Below are 21727 nucleotides of genomic sequence, written 5' to 3'. Positions count from 1 at the left end.
ACTGCACTCCTGCCTGGGCAACAGAGTGACACGTGGTCTCAAAAAAAAAAAAAAATGTAAAACAAAACAACCATGTTGGAACGTAGTTTGACAATTTCTTAAAAGGTAAAACATTTAATTACTGTATGATGCAGCCATTCTACTCCTAGATATTAACCCAAGAGAAATGAAAGCATAGGTCCATACAAAGATTTGCGGACAACTGTTCACAGCAGTTTTATTTTTATGAGCCAAAAACTAGTAACAACCCAAATGTCCATCAGCAGGCAAACAGCTAAACAAATTGTGGCATATCCATACAATGGAATACTACCCAGCAATAAAAAGGAATGAACACCATATAAAAGTGAAAAAAACGGGCCAGGCACAGTGGCTCACACCTATAATCCCAGCACTTTGGGAGGGCAAGGCGGGTGGATCACGAAGTTAGGAGTTCGAGACCAGCCTGGCCAACATGGTGAAACCTCGTCTCTACTAAAAATACAAAAATTAGCCAGGCATGGTGGTGCACGCCTATAATCCCAGCTACTCAAGAGGCTGAGGCAGGAGAATCACTTGAACCCAGGAGGTGGAGGTTGCAGTGAGCCGAGATCACACCATTGCACTCCAGCCTGAGCAACAGTGTGAGACTCTGTCTCAAAAAAAGTGAAAAAAATGAACACCACAATCAAAAGGATTGACATAACATGAATGACTGTAAAAATAATTATTCTGAGTAAAAAAAGCCAGACAAAAAAAAGAATGCATACTGTATGACTTCATCTATATAAAACTCTAGAAAATGCAAACTATTTTATAGTGACATAAAGTACATCAGTAGTTGCCTACAGTGGAGAAGAGGTGGTGGAAACAGGTCCATTCATTGATTGTGGTGACAGTTTCACAAGTGTAGCTATATCAAAATTTATCAAACTGTACACTTCAAATATGTGCAATTAACTGTGTGTCAATTATACATCAATAAAGCTACCACAATCTGTTAATAAAAAATAAATTTTCTTTGCTTTGCTTTTTGAGACAGAGTTTCACTGTTGTCACCCAGGCTGGAGTGCAATGGCACGATCTTGGCTCACTCCAACCTCCACCTCCCAGGTTCAAACGATTCTCCTCCCTCAGCCTCCCGAGTAGCTGGGATTACAGGCGCCTGCCAGCACGCCCAGCTAATTTTTGTGTTTTTAGTAGACAGGGTTTCACCACATTGGCCAGGCTGGTCTCAAACTCCTGACCTCAAGTGATCCACCTGCCTCGGCCTCCCAAAGTGCTGGGATTACAGGCGTGAGCCACCACGTCCAGCCCTCTTTGTTCTTTACAAGATTTCTTCAGAAAGGATAAAAGCCTGCTTAAAAAGGAAACTGAAAAATTAAAATTGGGTCCAATGGATTCTGATGGTGTATCAATAGTTAGAATACATCATATATAAATCAAATATATCTAAACACATATATCCATGATTTCATAATTCTTTAAAAAAATTGTTTTAAGTACCTTTGAAGGATGCTAGGGAATCAACTCATTTTTGAACATTCATACATAAAGAGAAAGAATGAAGCATTTATCCTGCCTTTCCTATGACAACTCCATCCCTGGGTAACAAAACAGTAGATATGCAAGTTTATCTCTACAGACTTTACAGATAATTTAAAAAATGACAAAATTAGAATCATTTTGAACCCCTACTCAATTAATAAATTACAAACAAATGGCTGCTAAGTTTCACACAAAAACATATCCATATATGTACTTCCTGGTGGAAAAACACACCACCACCTATAAGAATCCTGCCAAAACTTAAAAAACTAAAATCTGATTAAATCTCTAAGTCCAAGTAGTTTCTTGGAAATGGAGAAGAGAGAATACATTATCTTTGTATAAAAGACACTTGAGAGATCAACCAATTGCCATGTAAGGACCTTACATGGATGTTGATTAAAAGTATTTAAAAACTTACATAAACATAAAACTTTTGAGACCATTGACAATTTGAACACTGGTTACAGATATTCAATTTGATATTAAAAAATCATTTTGGGGCTGGGTGCGATAACTCAGGCCTGTAATCCTAGCACTTTGGGAGGTTGAGGCAGGTGGACTGCTTGAGCCCAGGAGTTCGAGACCAGCCTGGGCAGCATGGCAAAACCCCATCTCTACAAACAAAAAACAACAACAACAAAAAACACAAATTAGCCAGGTGTGGTGATGTGCGCTTGTGATCCTAGCTCCTCGGGAGGCTGAGGTGGGAGGATCACCTGAGCCCTGGAGCTTGAGGCTGCAGTGAGCTGAAATCTTGCTACTGCACTCTGGCCTGGGCCACAGAGTGAGACTGGTCTCAAAAAATATATATATATATATATTTTTTTTTAGGCCAGGCACAGTAGCTCATGCCTATAATCCCAGCACTTCTGGAAGGCCAAGGCAAGAGGATCACCTGAGGCCAGGAATTTGAGACCAGCCTGGGCAACATGGCAAGACCCTATCTCTACAAAAAGTAAGTTAGCCAAAGTGGTGGTGCATACCTGTAGTCCTAGCTACTCAGGAGGCTAAGGCAGGAGGATGGCTTGAGCCCAGGAGTTTGAAGCTATAGTGAGCTATAATGTAGACATTGCACTCCAGCCTGGAAAACAGAGTAAGATCCTGTCTCTAAAACAAACAAACAAAAAATTATCTTTAGATGTGATAACAGTATTACAGTTTTTTTAACTGTCTTTTAAAGACATACATTAAAATATTTACAGATTACATGTTCTAATTGTAGAATCTGCTCTCAAATAATATGAAAAGGGAGAAGTACATGGGCATCTAAATAAAATAACATTGTCCATGAGGTGGTCATTTCTGAAGCTGGAGGATGAGTAGAATGGGGTTCAATATTCCACTTAAATCTGCTTTTCTATATGCTTGAATTTTCTAGTAATAAAAATTTTTTAAATGACTTCAATTTACTTTGTAACTATTTAAGGTACTAGATAAAAATTCTAAATAAATAAAATTGACAAAGGCCAATATCCTCTCTCATATTGTCTTTGGCCATTGTTGGTATGAAGGTTATATTGGCTTCAAATTTTATTAAACTGAATAACTTTGCCTCTTTCTCTATTCTCTGAAAATTATAGAAAATATGAACAATTGGTTTCTTAAAGGTATAGTAGAACTTTGTAAACCCATCTGATGGCTGCATGAGGAAGGAAGAGGTATATTTTTAATTACTGATTTTAATTATTTTAATTTTATTGATATTACATCTATTCAGGATTTTTTTTTTTTTTTTTTTTGAGACGGAGTCTTGCTCTGTCGCCCAGGATGGAGTGCAATGGCGCGATCCTGGCTCACTGCAAGCTCCGTCTCCTGGGTTCACGCCATTCTCCTGCCTCAGCCTCTCAAGTAGCTGGGATTACAGGCGCCCACCATCACGCCCGGCTATTTTTTTGTATTTTTAGTAGAGATGGGGTTTCAACGTGTTAGCCAGGATGGTCTTGATCTCCTGACCTCGTGATCCGCCCGCCTCAGCCTCCCAAAGTGCTGGGATTACAGGCGTGAGCCACTGCACCCGGCCTTCAGTATTTCAATCTACTCTTGAAAGTAAATTATTTCAGTTTTGTTTGGTATATTCTTCTAGAAAATAGCCAATTTTTTCTGTTCCTATGTCATTTCAAATGTACTGGCATAAAACTTTATAAATTTTATTTGAAACTCTATTAAACTTGTAGTTATTGTTCTTCACATTTTTAATAACATTACTTGTGCTTTCTTTTTCCTTGATTCATCGTTTTTCGTTTTTGTTTTTTTTCTGTCGCCCAGGCTGGAGTACAGTGGCGTGATGTCGGCTCACTGCAACCTCTGCCTCCCTGGCTCAAGCAATTCTCCCGCCTCAGTCTCTCGAGTGCTGGGACAACAGGCGCGCACCACCACACCAAGCTAATTTTTTGTATTTTTAGTACAGACAAGGTTTCACCATATTGGCCAGGCTGGTCTCGAACTCCCCACCTCAGGTGATCCACCTGCCTCGGCCTCCCAAAGCAATGGGATTATAGGCATGAGCCACCACACCCAGCCCTTGACTCAACCTTTTAGAGGCTCATCTTTTCATCAGTCTTTTCAAAGAACCAGATTTTGGTTTCATTGAGCCTCTCTATTGTTTGTTTTCCATCATTAATTTCTACTTTTAGCATCATCATTTTCTTCTTTCTTTGGAATACTTATGTTAAATACTTAGATCATTCACTTCAACCTCACATTTTTTTGTTTCTGTTTTTGAGACAGAGTCTTGCTCTGTTGCCCAGGCTGGAGGGTAGTGTTGCAATCTCCGCTCACTGAACCTCTTAGAAATACTAAAGTCTTCCTAGTAAATTATCTCATTCCTTGTGAGTGAATCTCTTTATCCTTGATAATACTTCTGCCTAATCTAATTTTCTAATTTTTCTTAAAATTCATATACTTATGCAAGCTTTCTTTTGGTTCCTTGTGTTAGAATGTTTCAGATTCACGGCCGGGCGTGGTGGCTCATGCCTGTAATTCCAGCACTTTGGGAGGCCAAGACGGGTGGATCACAAGGTCAGGAGATCGAGACCATCCTGGCTAACAAGGTGGAACCCTGCCTCTACTAAAAATACAAAAATTAGCCAGGCATGGTGGTGGTCACCTGTAGTCCCAGGTACTCGGGAGGCTGATGCAGGAGAATGGCATGAACCCAGGAGGTGGAGCTTGCAATGAGCCAAGATTGTGCCACTGCACTCCAGCCTGGGCAACAGAGCGAGACTCTGTCTCAAAAAAAAAAAAAAAAAAAAAAAGAATGTTTCAGATTCATTACTCATAAACAGCAATATAATTATTTTGTTTGCTGCCTTTAAATAAAAAAATCTCATTCTGGAATCTCTGTTTTCTCTGGTAAGTTTAATGTGTTTACATTTATATAAACACTTATATAAACTGATTTATACAACTGATAAAGTTGAAATTATTTCCAATGCCTTATTTTCTTTTTACTACACTATGTTTTTTCTTTGCTTTCCCCCTTTTTAAAATTTATTTTATTTCATTTTATTTTTTGAAGATGGAGTCTCACTCTATCGCCCAGGCTGGAGTGCCGTGGTGGGGTCTCGGCTCACTGCAACCTCCACCTCCCGGGTTCAAGCGGTTCTCCTGCCTCAGACTGCCAAGTAGCTGGGATTACGAGCACCTGCCACCACACCCGGCTAATTTTTGTATTTTTAGTGGAGACGGGGTTTTACCATGTTGGCCAGGCTGGTCTTGAACTTCTGACCTTAAAGTGATCCACCTACCTTGGCCTCCCAAAGTGTTGGGATTACAGGCATGAGCTACCACACCCAGCCTTCTTTTCTTTTTCCTCTTTTCCTACATTCTAGTGGACTGTTTTCTCTACTACCTTTCCTCCACTTAGTCTAATGATACGGAAGGTGCACTTTTTTTTTTTTTTTTTTAATGGAGACAGTCTTGCTATGTTGCCCAATCTGGTCTTGGACTCCTAGGCTCAAGTAATCCTCTCACCTTGATCTCCTGAGTAGCTGCGACTATTGGCACGTGCCACCACACCCAGCTTACTTTTACTTACATTTTTAATAGGATTACTTGTAAGTAGAATCAATATTATTACTCTCCTTTTTAAGAACCGGACCTCAAAAAACAGTAACTCAGATACCACCCCTCCTGTCTTATATGTTTTTTTCTAGAACAGTAATTAATTCTTGTGTGTTTGTTATGCTGTTTTACACAATCAAGTTGTCCAGATTTGTCTATAGGTTTACCAATTTCTGTGCTAACTTTGTGTCTTGCATCCTTTTCTACACTCTGGGTTCAACTTCCTCTTATAAAGTACAACTACCTCCAGTAAGTAGTTCTTTCGCTAATGGTCTATGAGTGGTAAACTCTTCATCTCCATCTGAAAATGTTTCTTCACTTTAGAATGACAGTTTTGAAAGTTATTTTATTTTTCCGGCCAGGCATGGTGGCTCATGCCTGTAATCTCAGCACTTTGGGAGGCTGAGGTGGGCGGATCACGAGGTCAGGAGTTCAAGACCAGCCTGACCAACATGGTGAAACCCCGACTCTACTAAAAATACAAAAATTAGCTGGGCATGGTGGTGTGCACTTGTAATCTCAGCTACTTGGGAGGCTGAGGCGGGAGCACTGCTTGAACCCAGGAGGCAGAGGTTGTGGTGAGCTGAGATCGTGCCATTGCACTCCAGCCTGGGCAGTAAGAGCGAAACTCTGTCTCAAAAAAAAAAAGAAAGTTATTTTATTTTTCCTGGGCACTTTAATGATATTATTCTATTTGGTTTTGGCTTCTATTAATGCTCTTGATAAGTCTGCTAAACTAACTGCTGTTCAGCTATAAATGACTTTTCTCTCTCTCGCTGCTTTATTACTTTATATTTAATGTTCAGTAATTTTACTAGAATGTACTGAATTATCTATTTATATTTTTCTACTTACAGATACACTGTCTACTTCTAGGCACAACCAAAGCGAAGAATAAAAAATGATTTAAGAGACACTACCATCTTAATTTTCCCAAAGATTGTTCAAATACTATGTCATATGTATAAAGGGTATGTGTACCATGAATGCCCTAGAGCAGAAGTACTCAAACTTTAGCTTGCAACACAAACATTTGGGAACTTATTTACAGTACAGACTTCTAGATTCCACACCCAATTTCTGAGTCACCAGCTCTGCTGTCTTGCCAGGAATCGGCATTTCTAACAGATTCCCAGGTGATGCTGACACTGCAGATCAGGAAGGAGCTCATGCTTTAAGAACCATAGCCGTAGGGATTTATGATAATTATCTCATGAAACCCCCACTGAGAAGGACTATAGGGACTTAATCTGCTCCTTAAAATTAGAGATTAGTATTTATCATCAATTCTAAACAATTTTTAGCTTTAAATATTGCTCTCTCCCATTTCTTTCTTTCTTTCTTTCTTTTCCTTTTGAGATGGAATCTCACTCTGTCACCCAGGCTGGAGTGCAGTAGCATGATCTTGGCTCACTGCAACTGCAATCTCCACCTCCTGGGTTCAAGCGATTCTCATGCCTCAGTCTCCCAAGTAGCTGGGACTACAGGCACACGCCACCATACCTGGCTAATTTTTTGTATTTTACTATACAGGGGGTTCCACCATGTTGTTTAGGCTGGTCTTGAACTCTTGAGCTCAGGCAATCCACCTCCTCGGCCTCCCAAAATGCTAGGATTACAGGCGTGAGCCACCACACCCAGCCTCCCATTTCTCCTTGTAGAATACCAACTATATAAAACACTAACAGCTACCTCCTCTGTGAGGAGGTAGAACTGTCCCAGTTCATTCTTCACAGAGGCCTCAGAGCAAAATAAAATCAGATATCATTCCTTTACCCAAAATTGTTCACTGGCTTCTCTACACCTACAAGAGCAGTTGTTTTGGGGGAGGGATACATGAATGGGCTTCAGAGTCGAAGCAAATATTTGAGTATTTACATTATGGTACACATACTTTGTAGAATACTATGGAATAGGTCTGTGACCTAAGCATGTTAAAAACTGCTGACCTATTACATTCCCAATGAGTCAATGTGCTACATAAAACTTCATAATCCATGCCTATCTTTCTCACATATACCCTGATGTCACTCTGAGGACACCATGCTTTCGAACTTTCACCTTATGCCTCTATTACCTCCACCTAGAAAAGAATGTCCAATAGATCTCTCATAGGCCTGACAAAGTCCTACTTGTCTGCCAAAGAGCTCCAATATCACCTCCTCCAGGAAAGCTTCCCCAACCCACTTACAAGTTAATTGCTACCTTTTCTATTCTCCCTCCACACTTTGTACAAACATCCACTATTACTTTTCACCATTCCAATTACTGGTCTACAGAAATGTCTTCCTCTATGAGTTATCTCAGTCAAGAACTTAATCACTACCTTTATATCCCCATAACAGATACACAAATGTTTGGTAAATATATAAACATGTCACCTACATGGTACCTAAACATAATTTTCCTTGGACTCCATAAACAGTTTCTAGGAGAATATATATTTTTATTTTAAGAATTTTCACGCCTGTAATCCCAGCACTTTGGGAGGCTGAGGTGGGTGGATCACCTAAGGTCAGGAGTTCAAGACCAGCCTGGCTGACATGGTGAAACCCCATCTCTACTAAAAATACAAAAAATTAGCAAGGTGTGGTGGCAGGTGCCTGTAATCCCAAGTACTAAGCAGTCTGAGGCAGGAGAATCACTTGAACCCAGGAGGCGGAGATTGCAGTGAGCAAAGATTGTGCCACTGCACTCAGCCTGGGCAACTAGAGCAAAACTCCATCTCAAAAATAAATAAAATAATTAAAAATTTTTAAAAAGGAAATTTCAGGTCTGTCTTCATCTAGATTTTCAAGAGAACCAGAGATTCAATAGATACAAATGGCACCGAATCTAGTTTCATTCTCACATTTCTTCACAAAATGCCTCAAAGTATCAAAGCAAAGAATTACGGCTCTGCAAACAACACAAAGATACTCCTCGAGAAGCGCAACTCCAAGACACATAATTGTCAGATTCACCAAAGCTGAAATGAAGGAAAAAATGTTAAGGGCAGCCAGAGAGAAAGCTCGGGTTACCCACAAAGGGAAGCCCATCTCACTAACAGTGGACCTCTCCGCAGAAACTCTACAGGCCAGAAGAGAGTGGGGGCCAGTATTCAACATTCTTAAAGAAAATAATTTTCAACCCAGAATTTCATATCCAGCCAAACTAAGCTTCATAAGTGAAGGAGAAATAAAATCCTTTACAGACAAACAAATGCTGAGAGATTTTGTCACCACCAGGCCTGCCTTATAAGAGCTCCTGAAGGAAGCACTAAACATGAAAAGGAACAACCGGTACCAGCCACTGCAAAAACATGGAAATTGTAAAGACCATTAATGCTAGGAAGAAACTGCATAAACTAACGAGCAAAATAACCAGCTAACATCATAATGACAGGATCAAATTCACACATAGCAATATTAACCTTAAATGTAAATGGGCTAAATGCTCCCATTAAAAGACACAGACTGGCAAATTGGATAAAGAGTCAAGACCCATCGGTGTGCTGTATTCAGGAGACCCATCTCACGTGCAGACACACATAGGCTCAAAATAAAGGGATGGAGGAAGATCTACCAAGCAAATGGAAAACAAAAAAAGGCAGGGGTTGCAATGCTAGTCTCTGATAAAACAGACTTTAAACCAACAAAGATCAAAAGAGACAAAGAAGGCCATTACATAACGGTAAAGGGATCAATACAACAAGAAGAGCTAACTATCCTAAATATATATGCACCCAATACAGGGGCACCCAGATTCATAAAGCAAGCCCTTAGAGACCTACAAAGAGACTTAGACTCCCATACAATGATAATGGGAGACTTTAACACCCCACTGTCAACATTAGACAGATCAACGAGACAGAAAGTTAACAAGGATATCCAGGAACTTAACTCAGCTCTGCACCAAGCAGACCTAATAGACATCTACAGAACTCTCCACACCAAATCAACAGAACATACATTCTTCTCAGCACCACATCGCACTTATTCCAAAATTGACCACATAGTTGGAAGTAAAGCACTACTCAGCAAATGTAAAAGAAAAAAAATTATAACAAACTGTCTCTCAGACCACAGGTCAATCAAACTAGAACTCAGGATTAAGAAACGCACTCAAAACCGCTCAACTACAAGGAAATTGAACAATCTGCTCCTGAATGACTACTGGGTACATAACGAAATGAAAGCAGAAATAAAGCTGTTCTTTGAAACCAATAAGAATAAAGACACAGCATACCAGAAACTCTGGGACACATTCAAAGGAGTGTGTAGAGGGAAATTTATAGCACTAAATGCCCACAAGAGAAAGGAGGAAAGATCTACAATTGACACCCTAACATCACAATTAAAAGAACTAGAGAAGCAAGAGCAAACACATTCAAAAGCTAGCAGAAGGCAAGAAATAGCTAAGATCAGAGCAGAACTGAAGGAGATAGAGACACAAAAAACCCTTCAGAAAATCAATGAATCCAGGAGCTGGTTTTCTGAAAGATCAACAAAATATATAGACCACTAGCAAGACTAACAAAGAAGAAAAGAGAGAAGAATCAAATAGACACAATAAAAAATGATAAAGGGGATATCACCACTGATCCCACAGAAATACAAACTACCATCAAAGAATACTATAAACACCTCTACGCAAATAAACTAGAAAATCTAGAAGAAATGGATAAATTCCTTGACACATACACCCTCCCAAGAATAAACCAGGAAGAAGTTGAATCCCTGAATAGACCAATAACAGGCTCTGAAATTGAGGCAATAATTAATAGCCTACCAAGCAAAAAAAGTCCAGGACCACACGGATTCACAGCCAAATTCTACCAGAGGTACAAAGAATAGCTGGTACCACTCCATCTGAAAATATTCCAATCAATAGCAAAAGAGGGAATCCTCCCTAATTCATTTTATGAGGCCAACATCATCCTGATACCAAAGCCTAGCAGAGACAACAAAAAAAGAGAATTTTAGACCAATAACCCTGATGAACATCGATGCAAAAATCCTCAATAAAATACTGGCAAACCGAATCCAGCAGCACATCAAAAAGCTTATCCACCATGATCAAGTGGGCTTCATCCCTGGGATGCAAGGCTGGTTCAACATACACAAATCAATAAATGTAATCCAGCATATAAACAGAACCAAAGACAAAAACCACGTGATATCTCAATAGATGCAGAAAAGGCCTTTGACAAAATTCAACACCCCTTCATGCTAAAAACTCCCAATAAACTTGGTATTGACGGCACATATCTCAAAATAATAAGAGCTATTTATAACAAACCCACAGCCAATATCATACTGAATGGGCAAAAACTGGAAGCATTCCCTTTGAAAACTGGCACAAAACAGGGATGCCCTCTCTCACCCCTCCTACTCAACATAGTGTTGGAAGTTCTGGCCAGGGCAATCAGGCAAAAGAAAGAAATAAAGGGTATTCAATTAGGAAAAGAGGAAGTCAAATTGTCCCTGTTTGCAGATGACATTGTGTATTTAGAAAACCCCATCGTCTAGCCCAAAATCTCCTTAAGCTGATAAGCAACTTCAGCAAAGTCTCAGGATACAAAATCAATGGGCAAAAACCACAAGCATTCTTACACACCAATAACAGACAAACAGAGAGCCAAATCATGAGTGAACTCCCATTCACAATTGCTTCAAAGAGAATAAAATACCTAGGAATCCAACTTACAAGGATGTGAAGGATCTCTTCAAGGAGAACTACAAACCACTGCTCAACAAAATAAAAGAGGATACAAACAAATGGAAGAACATTCCATGCTCATGGATAGGAAGAATCAATATTGTGAAAATGGCCAGACTGCCCAAGGTAATTTATAGATTCAATGCCATCCCCATCAAGCTATCAATGACTTTCTTCGCAGAATTGGAAAAAACTACTTTAAAGTTCATATGGAACCAAAAAAGAGCCTGCATTGCCAAGACAATCCTAAGCCAAAAGAACAAAGCTGGAGACATCACGCTACCTGACTTCAAACTGTACTACAAGGCTACAGTAACCAAAACAGCATGGGAACCAAAACAGAGATATAGACCAATGGAACAGAATAGAGCCCTCGGAAATAATACCACACATCTACAACCATCTGATCTTTGAGAAACCTGACAAAAACAAGAAATGGGGAAAGGATTCCCTATTTAATAAATGGTGCTGGGAAAACTGGCTAGCCATATGTAGAAAGCTGAAACTGGATCCCTTTCTTACACCTTATACAAAAATTAATTCAGGATAGATTAAAGACTTACATGTTAGCCCTAAAACCATAAAAACCCTAAAAGAAAACCTATGCAATACCATTCAGCACATAGGCATGGGCAAGGAATTCATGACTAAAACACCAAAAGCAATGGCAACAAAAGCCAAAATTGACAAATGGGATCTAATTAAACTAAAGAACTTCTGCACAGCAAAAGAAACTACCATCAGAGTGAAGAGGCAACCCACAGAATGGGAGAAAATTTTTGCAATCTACCCATCTGACAAAGGGCTAATATCCAGAATCTACAAAGAACATAAACAAATTTACAAGAAAAAAATCAAACAGCCCCATCAAAAAGTGGACAACGGATATGAACACACACTTCTCAAAAGAAGACATGTATGTAGCCAACAGACACGTGAAAAAATGCTCATTATCACTGGTCATCAGAGAAATGCAAATCAAAACCACAATGAGATACCATCTCACGCCAGTTAGAATGGTGATCATTAAAAAGTCAGGAAACAACAGGTGCTGGAGAGGATGTGGAGAAATAGAACACTTTTACACTGTTGGTGGGACTGTAAACTAGTTCAACCATTGTGGAAGACAGTGTGGTGATTCCTCAAGGATCTAGAACTAGAAATATCATTTGACCCAGCCATCCCATTACTGGACATATACCCAAAGGATTATAAATCATGCTGCTATAAAGACACATGCACGTGTATGTTTACTGTGGCAGTATTCACAATAGCAAAGACTTGGAACTAACCCAAATGTCCATCAATGATAGACTGGATTAAGAAAATATGGCACATATACACCATGGAATACTATGCAGCCGTAAAAAAGGATGAGTTCATGTCCTTTGTAGGGACATGGATGAAGCTGGAAACCATCATTCTGAGCAAACTATTGCAAGGACAGAAAACCAAACACTGCATGTTCTCACTCATAGGTGGGAATTGAACAATGAGAACACTTGGACACAGGAAGGGGAACATCACACACCGGGGCCTGTTGTGGGGTGTGGGGAGTGGGGAAGGATAGCATTAGGAGACATACCTAATGTAAATGACGAGTTAACAGGTGCAGCACACCAAAATGGCACATGTATACATATGTAATGAACCTGCACGTTCTGCACATGTACCCTAGAAGTTAAAGCATTATAGATAAATAAATAAATAAATAAAAAGAATTATGGCTCTGCAATGTCAACAGAACCAAAAGAAGAACATCGGCAGGGTGATCAAATCTCGTTCAATAATCTTAACGGAAGAAAATAAGTACTTCTATTCTATTTGCTTTATACAAGTCTATCTGGTTTATCTTCTCACTTAGCACATGTATGTGTGTATATATATTTTTTATATATAATATATATTTTATATATAATATATATTTTATATGTAATATATATTTTATATGTAATATATATTTTATATGTAATATTTATTTTATATGTAATATATATTTTACATATATAATATATATTTTATATGTAATATATATTTTATATATAATATATATTTTATATGTAATATATATTTTATGTATAATATATATTTTATATGTAATATATATTTTATACATATATATTTTACATGTAATACATAGTATATATAGTATATATACTATATATACTATATATAGTATCTATATACTATATATACACTATACATAGTATATATACTATACATACACTATATATGGTATATATACTATATATACTATATACACACTATATATACTACATATAGTATATATATACTATATATAGTGTATATATAGTATATAGTGTATATATATACTATATATAGTGTATATATAGTATATAGTGTATATATAGTATAGTATATACTATATATTTATATAATATATGTTTTATATTATATAATATATAATATATGTTTTATATTATATAATATATAATATATATTTTATATTATATAATATATAATATATATTTTATATTATATAATATATAATATATATTTTATATTATATAATATATAAATTTTATATTATATAATATATAATATATATTTTATATTTATATATTTTATATTATATATAATATATATTTTATATATTATATAATATATAATTTTATATTTATATAATATATATTTTATATAATATATAATTTTATATTATATAATATATAATATTTTATATTTATATAATATGTAATATATATTTTATATTATATAAATATAATATATATTTTATATTTCTATAATATATAATATATATTTTATACTTATATAATATAATATATATTTTATATATTATATATTACGTATAATATATATTTTATATATTGTATATTACGTATAATATATATTTTATGTTGTATATTACATATAATATATATTTGATATATAACGTATATTACGTATAATATATATTTGATGTAGAACGTATATTACGTATAATATATATTTGATGTAGAACGTATATTACGTATAATATATATTTGATGTAGAACGTATATTACGTATAATATATATTTGATGTAGAACGTATATTACGTATAATATATATTTGATGTAGAACGTATATTACGTATAATATATATTTGATGTAGAACGTATATTACGTATAATATATATTTGATGTAGAACGTATATTACGTATAATATATATTTGATGTAGAACGTATATTACATATATATTTTATATATAACATATATTACATATAATATATATTTGATATATAACGTATATTACATATATATTTGATATATAACGTATATTACATATAATATATATTTGATATATAATGTGTATTACACATAATATATATGTGATATATAATGTATATTACACATAATATATATTTTATACATAATATATATATTTATATATATATATATTTTTTTTTTTCTTTGAGACAGAGTCTCGCTCTGTCACCCAGGCTGGAGTGCAGTGGTGGGATCTTGGCTCACTGCAAGCTCCACCTCACAGGTTCACACCATTCTCCTGCCTCAGCCTCCCGAGTAGTTGGGACTACAGGCGCCCACCACCACGCCCGGCTAATTTTTTTTTATTTTTTAGTGGAGACAGGGTTTCACGGTGTTATCCAGGATGGTCTCGATCTCCTGACCTCGTGATCTGCCCGCCAGGGCCTCCCAAAGTGCTGGCATACAGGAATGAGCCACCGCGCCCGGCCAAAAAAAATATTTTTATGAAGGTTATACTACACAAAATGAACAACAAGAGGAGCCCAGGAAGTCTTTCACTATTTTTCAAATGTTTCTGTATTGTCTTTTTAAAAAAACAATGTTTTGTATTACTTTAACAACCAGAAAAACGCAATCTAAAGGGGGAAAAGTCATATTCCATGTTATGCTATTTAAGAAAAAAGTTTGATTAATTATAAAACTACTTTAATATATTATTCTTACCAGATTTAAGACCTGAAATTTTGAAGATGGCACTTGGCTTCCCATTCGTGACAAATCCTAGGAGTTGCCATACTGGCATTCCATTTGAATCAGGATAAGAAAAGTAGACAGATCCTCCCATTCCCTCAGGAAATGGGATTGTTCCCAGCATAAAAACCACAACATGGTTGATACTTTCATAATCAGGTAAGTCAAAAACAAATTTATCCTCTGCCACTTGCTGTGCAGCTGTTTGCACCTAGAAAATAAGAAACTTGTCTCAGTTCAATAGTTCTATGAGTTTCTGTAACTCTTAACAGTATCATTTATAAGTTATATTACCAGCATAATCCATTATAGTCTTTCTATCAAATAGAATGTTAAATCTGATAGTCTTAAATACATACTTAGTTTTACAATCATAATCTACTAAATGCAATCTTCTAAAAATATAACTCGGGCGGATCACAGCGGCTCACACCTGTAATCCCAACACTTTGTGGGAGGCCAAGGCGGGCAGATCACCTGAGATCAGGAGTTCAAGACCAGCTTGGCCAACATGGCAAAACCCCATCTCTCCTAAAAATACAAAAATTAGCCAGGTATGGTGGCTCATGCATAAGTATTCCCAGCTACTCGGGAGGCTGAGGCAGGAGAATCGCTTGAACCCAGGAGGTGGATGTTGCAGTGAGCTGAGACCACACCATTGCACTCCAGCCTGGGCAACAAGAGCAAAACTGTCTCAAAAACTAAAAATAAAATAAAAATAAAAATAAATTATTTAAGAGGTGCCCTGAAAGGATTTTACTTACATAAAAAATAACTAGGCCAGGCATGGTGGCTCACGGCTGTAATCCTGGCACTCTGGGAGGCCAGGATCACACGACGTCAGGAGTTCGAAACCAGCCTGGCCAACATGGAGAAACCCCATTTCTACTAAAAATACGAAATTAGCCAGGCGTGGTGGCACGTGCCTGTAATCCCAGGTACTCGGGAGGCTAAGGTAGGAGAATCACTTGAACCCAGGAGGTAGAGGTTGCGGTGAGCTGAGATCGCACCATTGCACCAGCCTGGGTGACAAGAGCTAAACTCCGTCTCAAAAATAAATAAATAAATAAAAATAACTATAGCTTCAGAATGTTGTAAAAATGAAAGGTTATTCAAAACACATCACCTAAGCTCTCACCCTCCAGCTTAAAGATAAAGGGGCCAGGCACAGTGGCTCATGCCTGTAATCCCAGCACTTTGGGAGGTCGAGGCAGGCAGCTGGCTTGAGCTCAGGAGTTCAAGACCAGCCAGGGCAACATGGCAAAATCCGATCTCTACAAAAACTACAAAAATTAGCCAGGGGTGGTGGCATGCGCCTTTGGTCCCAGCTACTCGGGAGGCTAAGACCAGATAATCACTTGAACCCAGGATGTCAAGGCTGCAGCAAGCTGAGGTTCCGCCACTGCACTACAGCCTGGATGACAGAGCATGACCCTGTCTCAAAAATAAATAAAAGAATCTCAGGTAATTAAAACAGGTAAGCAATCCAGAAGTAATTAGGCAATCCTCCTTATTCACAAATCCTGTATCTGAATTCACCTACTCACTAAAACTCACTTGTAATCCTAAATCAATGCTTGCTGCATTTCTGCAGTCATTCATGGACATACTCATATGAACAGTAGTAAAAAATGTGAGTTGTAGGCCTGGCACAGTGGCTCACGCCTGTAATCCCAACACTTTGGGAGGCCAAGGCGGGTTGATCACCTGAGGTCAGGAGTTCTAGATCAGCCTGGCTAACATGGCGAAACGTAGTATCTACTAAAAATATAAAAATTAGCTGGGCATGGGGGCACATGCCTGCAGTCTCAGCTACTCAGGAGGCTGAGGCATGAGAATTGCTTGAACCTGGAGGCGGAGGTTGCGATGAGCGGAGATCACACCATTGCACTCCAGCCTGGCTGACAGAGTAAGATTCCGTCTCAAAAAAAAAAAAAAAAAAGTGAGTTGTGCAACTCACACACTGGCAGCTGAGGTAGAACATGCCATCTTGTTTCAGTCCTCGTAATATGAAAAAGTGTCCTTTTCACAGTCTCATCTATTTAAAGCATTTTTGTGATTTTTGTTGGTGACCGTGCTATTTAAAATGACCAAGTTCAAGTGCTGGCTAGTCTTCCTAAGTGCAAGAAGGCTATGACATGCCTTACAGAGAAAATATGTGTGTTAGGTAAGTTTTCCCTCTATAATATCCTATCTACTGATACAAATAAACTTAAGAAAAATATACTGCTATGTAATTTCAACTATCTATTAGTTATAAAGTAGTATCAACTGGCTGCCCTAAATTAAGTCTCAAGATACAAAGGCAGTGTTCCTAAAGTCAAATTCTGATTCCCTCTTCAGAAGTATTCTGACCCACTTTAAAATCCTCCAGCTTTAGTATAAAGAATAAAACAAAGGAAGAACACAAACCAAATGGCCTGTATTAGTATTAAATTCAATTTCACCAGTCTTTGGCATGCATATAACCTAAAAAGCATGGGAAATTATTATTTATGAGTCTTGAAATAACCACCAGGCAAAATAAATATTTCTTAAGTGTCAACTTTGTATAGGTACTGAACAGTCTGCAAATCTGTATCATCACACTCTAATTTTTGACATTAAGAAAAGGTGTATCACTTTAAGAAAAAAAATCTTAAGAAATAAAAACTGGGTTCATAAGTTTAGATAAGTGGATTTTTCTTATAACAGAGTCGTATAGTTAAGTTTTGAGATGCCACTAGGTCTATTTGTCCTTCACTTTGATGTGTCCTAATACTCCATAATTAAAGGACCAAGTATCCCCAATATATAGAGGCAGGTATTACCATAACTAAATTTCCTTCCAAATTAGTTGACAACGTGAGAGATACATGGATTCCAAATAGGCTTTTTATTCTTTAAGAAACACAGTTTTAATGTCATTCATTAATAACACTCACTCGTCTGAGTCACACAATCATTCCAGGTTTGTCCTTTTTCCCTATTAAGAGCAGGGCAAAATTATCTCACCAGGATTATGAATTACCACCATCACCACAGGGGTCTCCCAGTCATTCAAGAGACAAACTTTATGAGGCTAGTCATCACCAACTTATCTTTCTGGCTTCTTAGAACTGTATATGTACAGAATACAATACATTATCAAAACTTGATGGGAAAAAAAGACAATTCAGCAAAGGGACTGCAACATTTTAAAAAGCCAGGAGAAAAAAGAAGGAAAAATACTTCTAGGGGAAAGGAATCAGGCCTGAAAATTGATGTCTGTGTGGTTTCTAAGGAAACAAACAAGATTCACCTTCCAGATTATTCCTAAAGAATTCCAGGTGCTGTTCTCATTTACTCTAACAATTTGGCAAGGTAAGTTATCTATTTTGACCCATAAGGAAACACACTACTCGCATCCTTCTCTGGTTATCTCAGATACGGCTCACACGTTAAGTTTCAGCCAACTTCCAATTAAATTAAGCTTATTTTTACTCGGGTTCTTCCAAAGGGACCCAAAAGATATACATTCCCTGAGCACTTTAATCTTTGAAAAACAGTTTGCTATAGACCAAATTCAATCCCAAATTCACCTCTACCTCAAGTTAATAAAGAAGGTATTTATACTGGCGATTGAACTTAGTTCCGTAACTGCAAAATGTCAAAGATAAAGACCATCTCACGAGTTATGAGGATTAAGTTCAAAGTGCCAAATAAGCGCCACACATAAGGCTGAGTGACCAAAGGCGTGCATTGCACTTAGCCCAGTACTTGGTACAAAATGCACACTTAATAAATGCCAACTTATACTGTGACTACTATTCGAAAGAATCTGAATAGAGCTGGGCAAAGGAGAGCACCCAGCTTCCCACGCTCCATCCTCACATACCCACCCAAAATATAATAAGTGGGCTTCCCCGCATCCCTAGCGCCTGCGCACCCTCCCTGCCGTAGGGCTTCGCCCTCGGTATCCTGACCCCTTCCTGATATCACCCGGTCCCATTCTCACCAGCCTCCCCGCCACCAAGCAGCCAAACATGGCGACGGCAGCTCCGTTCAGCCGGCAGTGACCCGAAGCCGGCGACTAGGAGTCCTGGGGCTACTGCCCTAGTCGAGACTAAGAACCTTCCAGAATTTGCGGGAGGGTGTCTGCCCCTCCACTACATAGTGACTGGGCCAGCGGCAAGAATGCCTCTGCCCCCGCGAACTCTGACCTTCTCTTCCTAAGCAGCCCACCGCTCAGGCAACAAGTACTTCCGGGGCTTACACCCGGTTTTCCCCACTAAGGAAGAAAGGCGGGCCAGCGCCAGTACAAGACTACAAGTCCCAGAACAAGTCCCAGAGGGCACCGCGCCAGTTTCCGGGAAGGTAAGCCTGGAGGCTTTGCACACTGGGATCGGTAGTCCGGGTGTTTTATAGCCACAAAATCTGTGGATCCGTCATTTCCATCTACAATCCTGGGAAGAGATGCTTCTAACGTTTCTGTGACATCTGAGAGATTAACGGTGCACTTTTACAATAATCACGTCACTAGATCTTTACAAAAACCCTATGAGGTAAGTATTATAATCCAAATTTTATAGGAGTGATCAGCCTCAAATCTTTACACAGCAGTAAATGTTGGAGGCTGAATTCAAGTCCTAATCCAAATCCGGGTTTCTTTCTGCTACACCGTGTCTCAGAAGTATTAATCTTTAACCAATTGTTTTGTACTTGTCTACAATTTATAGTAGTTCTTTCCAGCTTCACTTAGTTCTCCCATTCATTTGCTGTACAATTGTGGACGAGTTGTAGATGTCTTTGTGCTTCAGTGCCCCTCCTTTGCAAAAGACAAATAATGAGCCTATTGCCTAGGGTTGCTGTGAGGACTAAATGAGCTAATATGTATAAAACACTTAGAACAGTGCTTGGCTGTGCTTAATTAGTGGGAGTTTTATTGTAAAAATGTCTATTTTTTTCTATGTGGATTTGCAGAAAAGTTTCATAGGAAATACAAAACAATAGCCAAAAAAAAAAAAAAAATACTGGCATTAAGTACCGATTGCCACCAATACTTATTCTCCCTTTCACAGCTCCAATTCCTTTTCTTCTTGTATAGGATAGTAAAGGGTCTCTGTCCAATTTGAAATATCTGAGCTTGGCCACCAGCCGTAAAGCAGGTCTGTCTTCCCAGTTCTCAGTTTACATATGGGGGATCAGTGTTTGGAACAGTCCTCTGGCCTCCACTGTGGATCCCTAAACTGATCACCTATCTTATCACCGATACTCCTTTGAGATAGCTGTGCCAAAGGTGAAGAGGTAGGAAAGGATCTACCAATGTTTCCAACTTACTATCTAAAAAGTCCTAGAACCTTCAGAATAAAAAGGCCATTCATATGAAGACCACTTCATAAATTAAGGCACCCACACTACCTGGGTTCAGAGCCCATCTCTGCCATTTATTAGTTACATAATCTCAGGCAAGTTAACCTAACACTCCCATACCTCCTTTTCCCCATCTTTAAAATGAAGTAATAGTAGTATCTACCTCATAAAGTTGTTTTGAGGGTTCTTACATGTAAAGTACTCAATAGTGGCCAGAATGTAGCTTACTCAATAAATGTTAATATTTAGCATTATTGCCCGTCCTAACTAATTTTCCATGTCTTCTTCATACCCACCTTGTGCACTAGCCATACTTTTGAATTCTCTGAGCAACTCCTACTTTTAAATTTGTATGTGCTTATGCAACTTGTTTTATCTCCCTGTAATATTCACTTGGTTATTTCTTACACATCCTCTCACTTTTCTTCACTAATCTTTCTATGACCCACCTGATAGTCATTTCTTCTCCTACCCAGCAATCTTATATGTAATGGATTGAGAACTAGCTAGCTTAGAATTTTTTTTATAAATTACAGATGATGTTTATTGTCTCAATCTCTGTTATGTGAGATATGAGCTTTTTCTCCATTTTGCTTGTGAACTGTCTTAGTTATAGATTGTACAAAGAGTTAGAGGCACTGAGTACAGTATCATATCTCTAGAGTAGCGAGGCAGTGAGTACAGTATCATATCTCTAGAGTAGCCAGTATTCCAGCTACCAAACTATATTATTTGTACATACAGTAGTTCTTTGTAACTTCTGCGGGCAGAACTAGATACAGTGTGAGGAAGTGAAGAAAAAATGTTTCAGGGAAAAAAATCTTTCCAATAATCAGAGCTCTCTGGAATAAGAATAGATAGTCATGGAATAGAGTGAATGCTCCTATTCACATTGATATTTTAACCAATGCTGAAATCCACTTACATTGTTGAGGAGACTTACGGAAAATTGGGGAAATTGGCTGAAAACCTCAGAGGTACTTCCCCCCATCTCAAACTATATGATTCTATGGAGTAAGAACCAGTTATAGTTTAATTGTGGCCAGGGTATCAGGGATTCTGAATCCTGGTTTTAGCTCTTCATTAATTAACCTAATGATGAGATCATTTATTTTATCATTTTGGCCATTATGTTTCTTCCAAT

General features: G+C 37.9%; 1 protein-coding gene across 3 annotated transcripts in view; it reads right to left on the bottom strand.

The window, feature by feature from the left end:
- HIKESHI (heat shock protein nuclear import factor hikeshi) overlaps window positions 1-19503 on the bottom strand; it is a 43851-nt gene extending 24348 nt beyond the window's left edge. Inside the window, exons 1-2 of one of the 3 annotated variants that reach the window (XM_054661196.2) lie at window positions 19434-19503; window positions 15226-15463 (exon numbers count right to left, since the gene is read on the bottom strand). In XM_054661196.2, coding sequence (XP_054517171.1) covers window positions 15226-15376 — 151 coding nt within the window. In that variant the 5' untranslated portion in view covers window positions 15377-15463; window positions 19434-19503. Of the gene's footprint in view, window positions 1-15225; window positions 15464-19228 lie in introns of all 3 variants that reach the window. The other 2 variants (XM_016919935.3, NM_001242569.1) reach the window with 2 other exon arrangements.
- Window positions 19504-21727: the final 2224 nt, after the last annotated feature.

Source organism: Pan troglodytes, chromosome 9 (assembly GCF_028858775.2).
Source record: "Pan troglodytes isolate AG18354 chromosome 9, NHGRI_mPanTro3-v2.0_pri, whole genome shotgun sequence".
Classification (NCBI taxonomy): domain Eukaryota; kingdom Metazoa; phylum Chordata; class Mammalia; order Primates; family Hominidae; genus Pan; species Pan troglodytes.
Note: the sequence above shows the minus strand (reverse complement) of the source record. Positions and strands in the feature narration are given on the sequence as shown.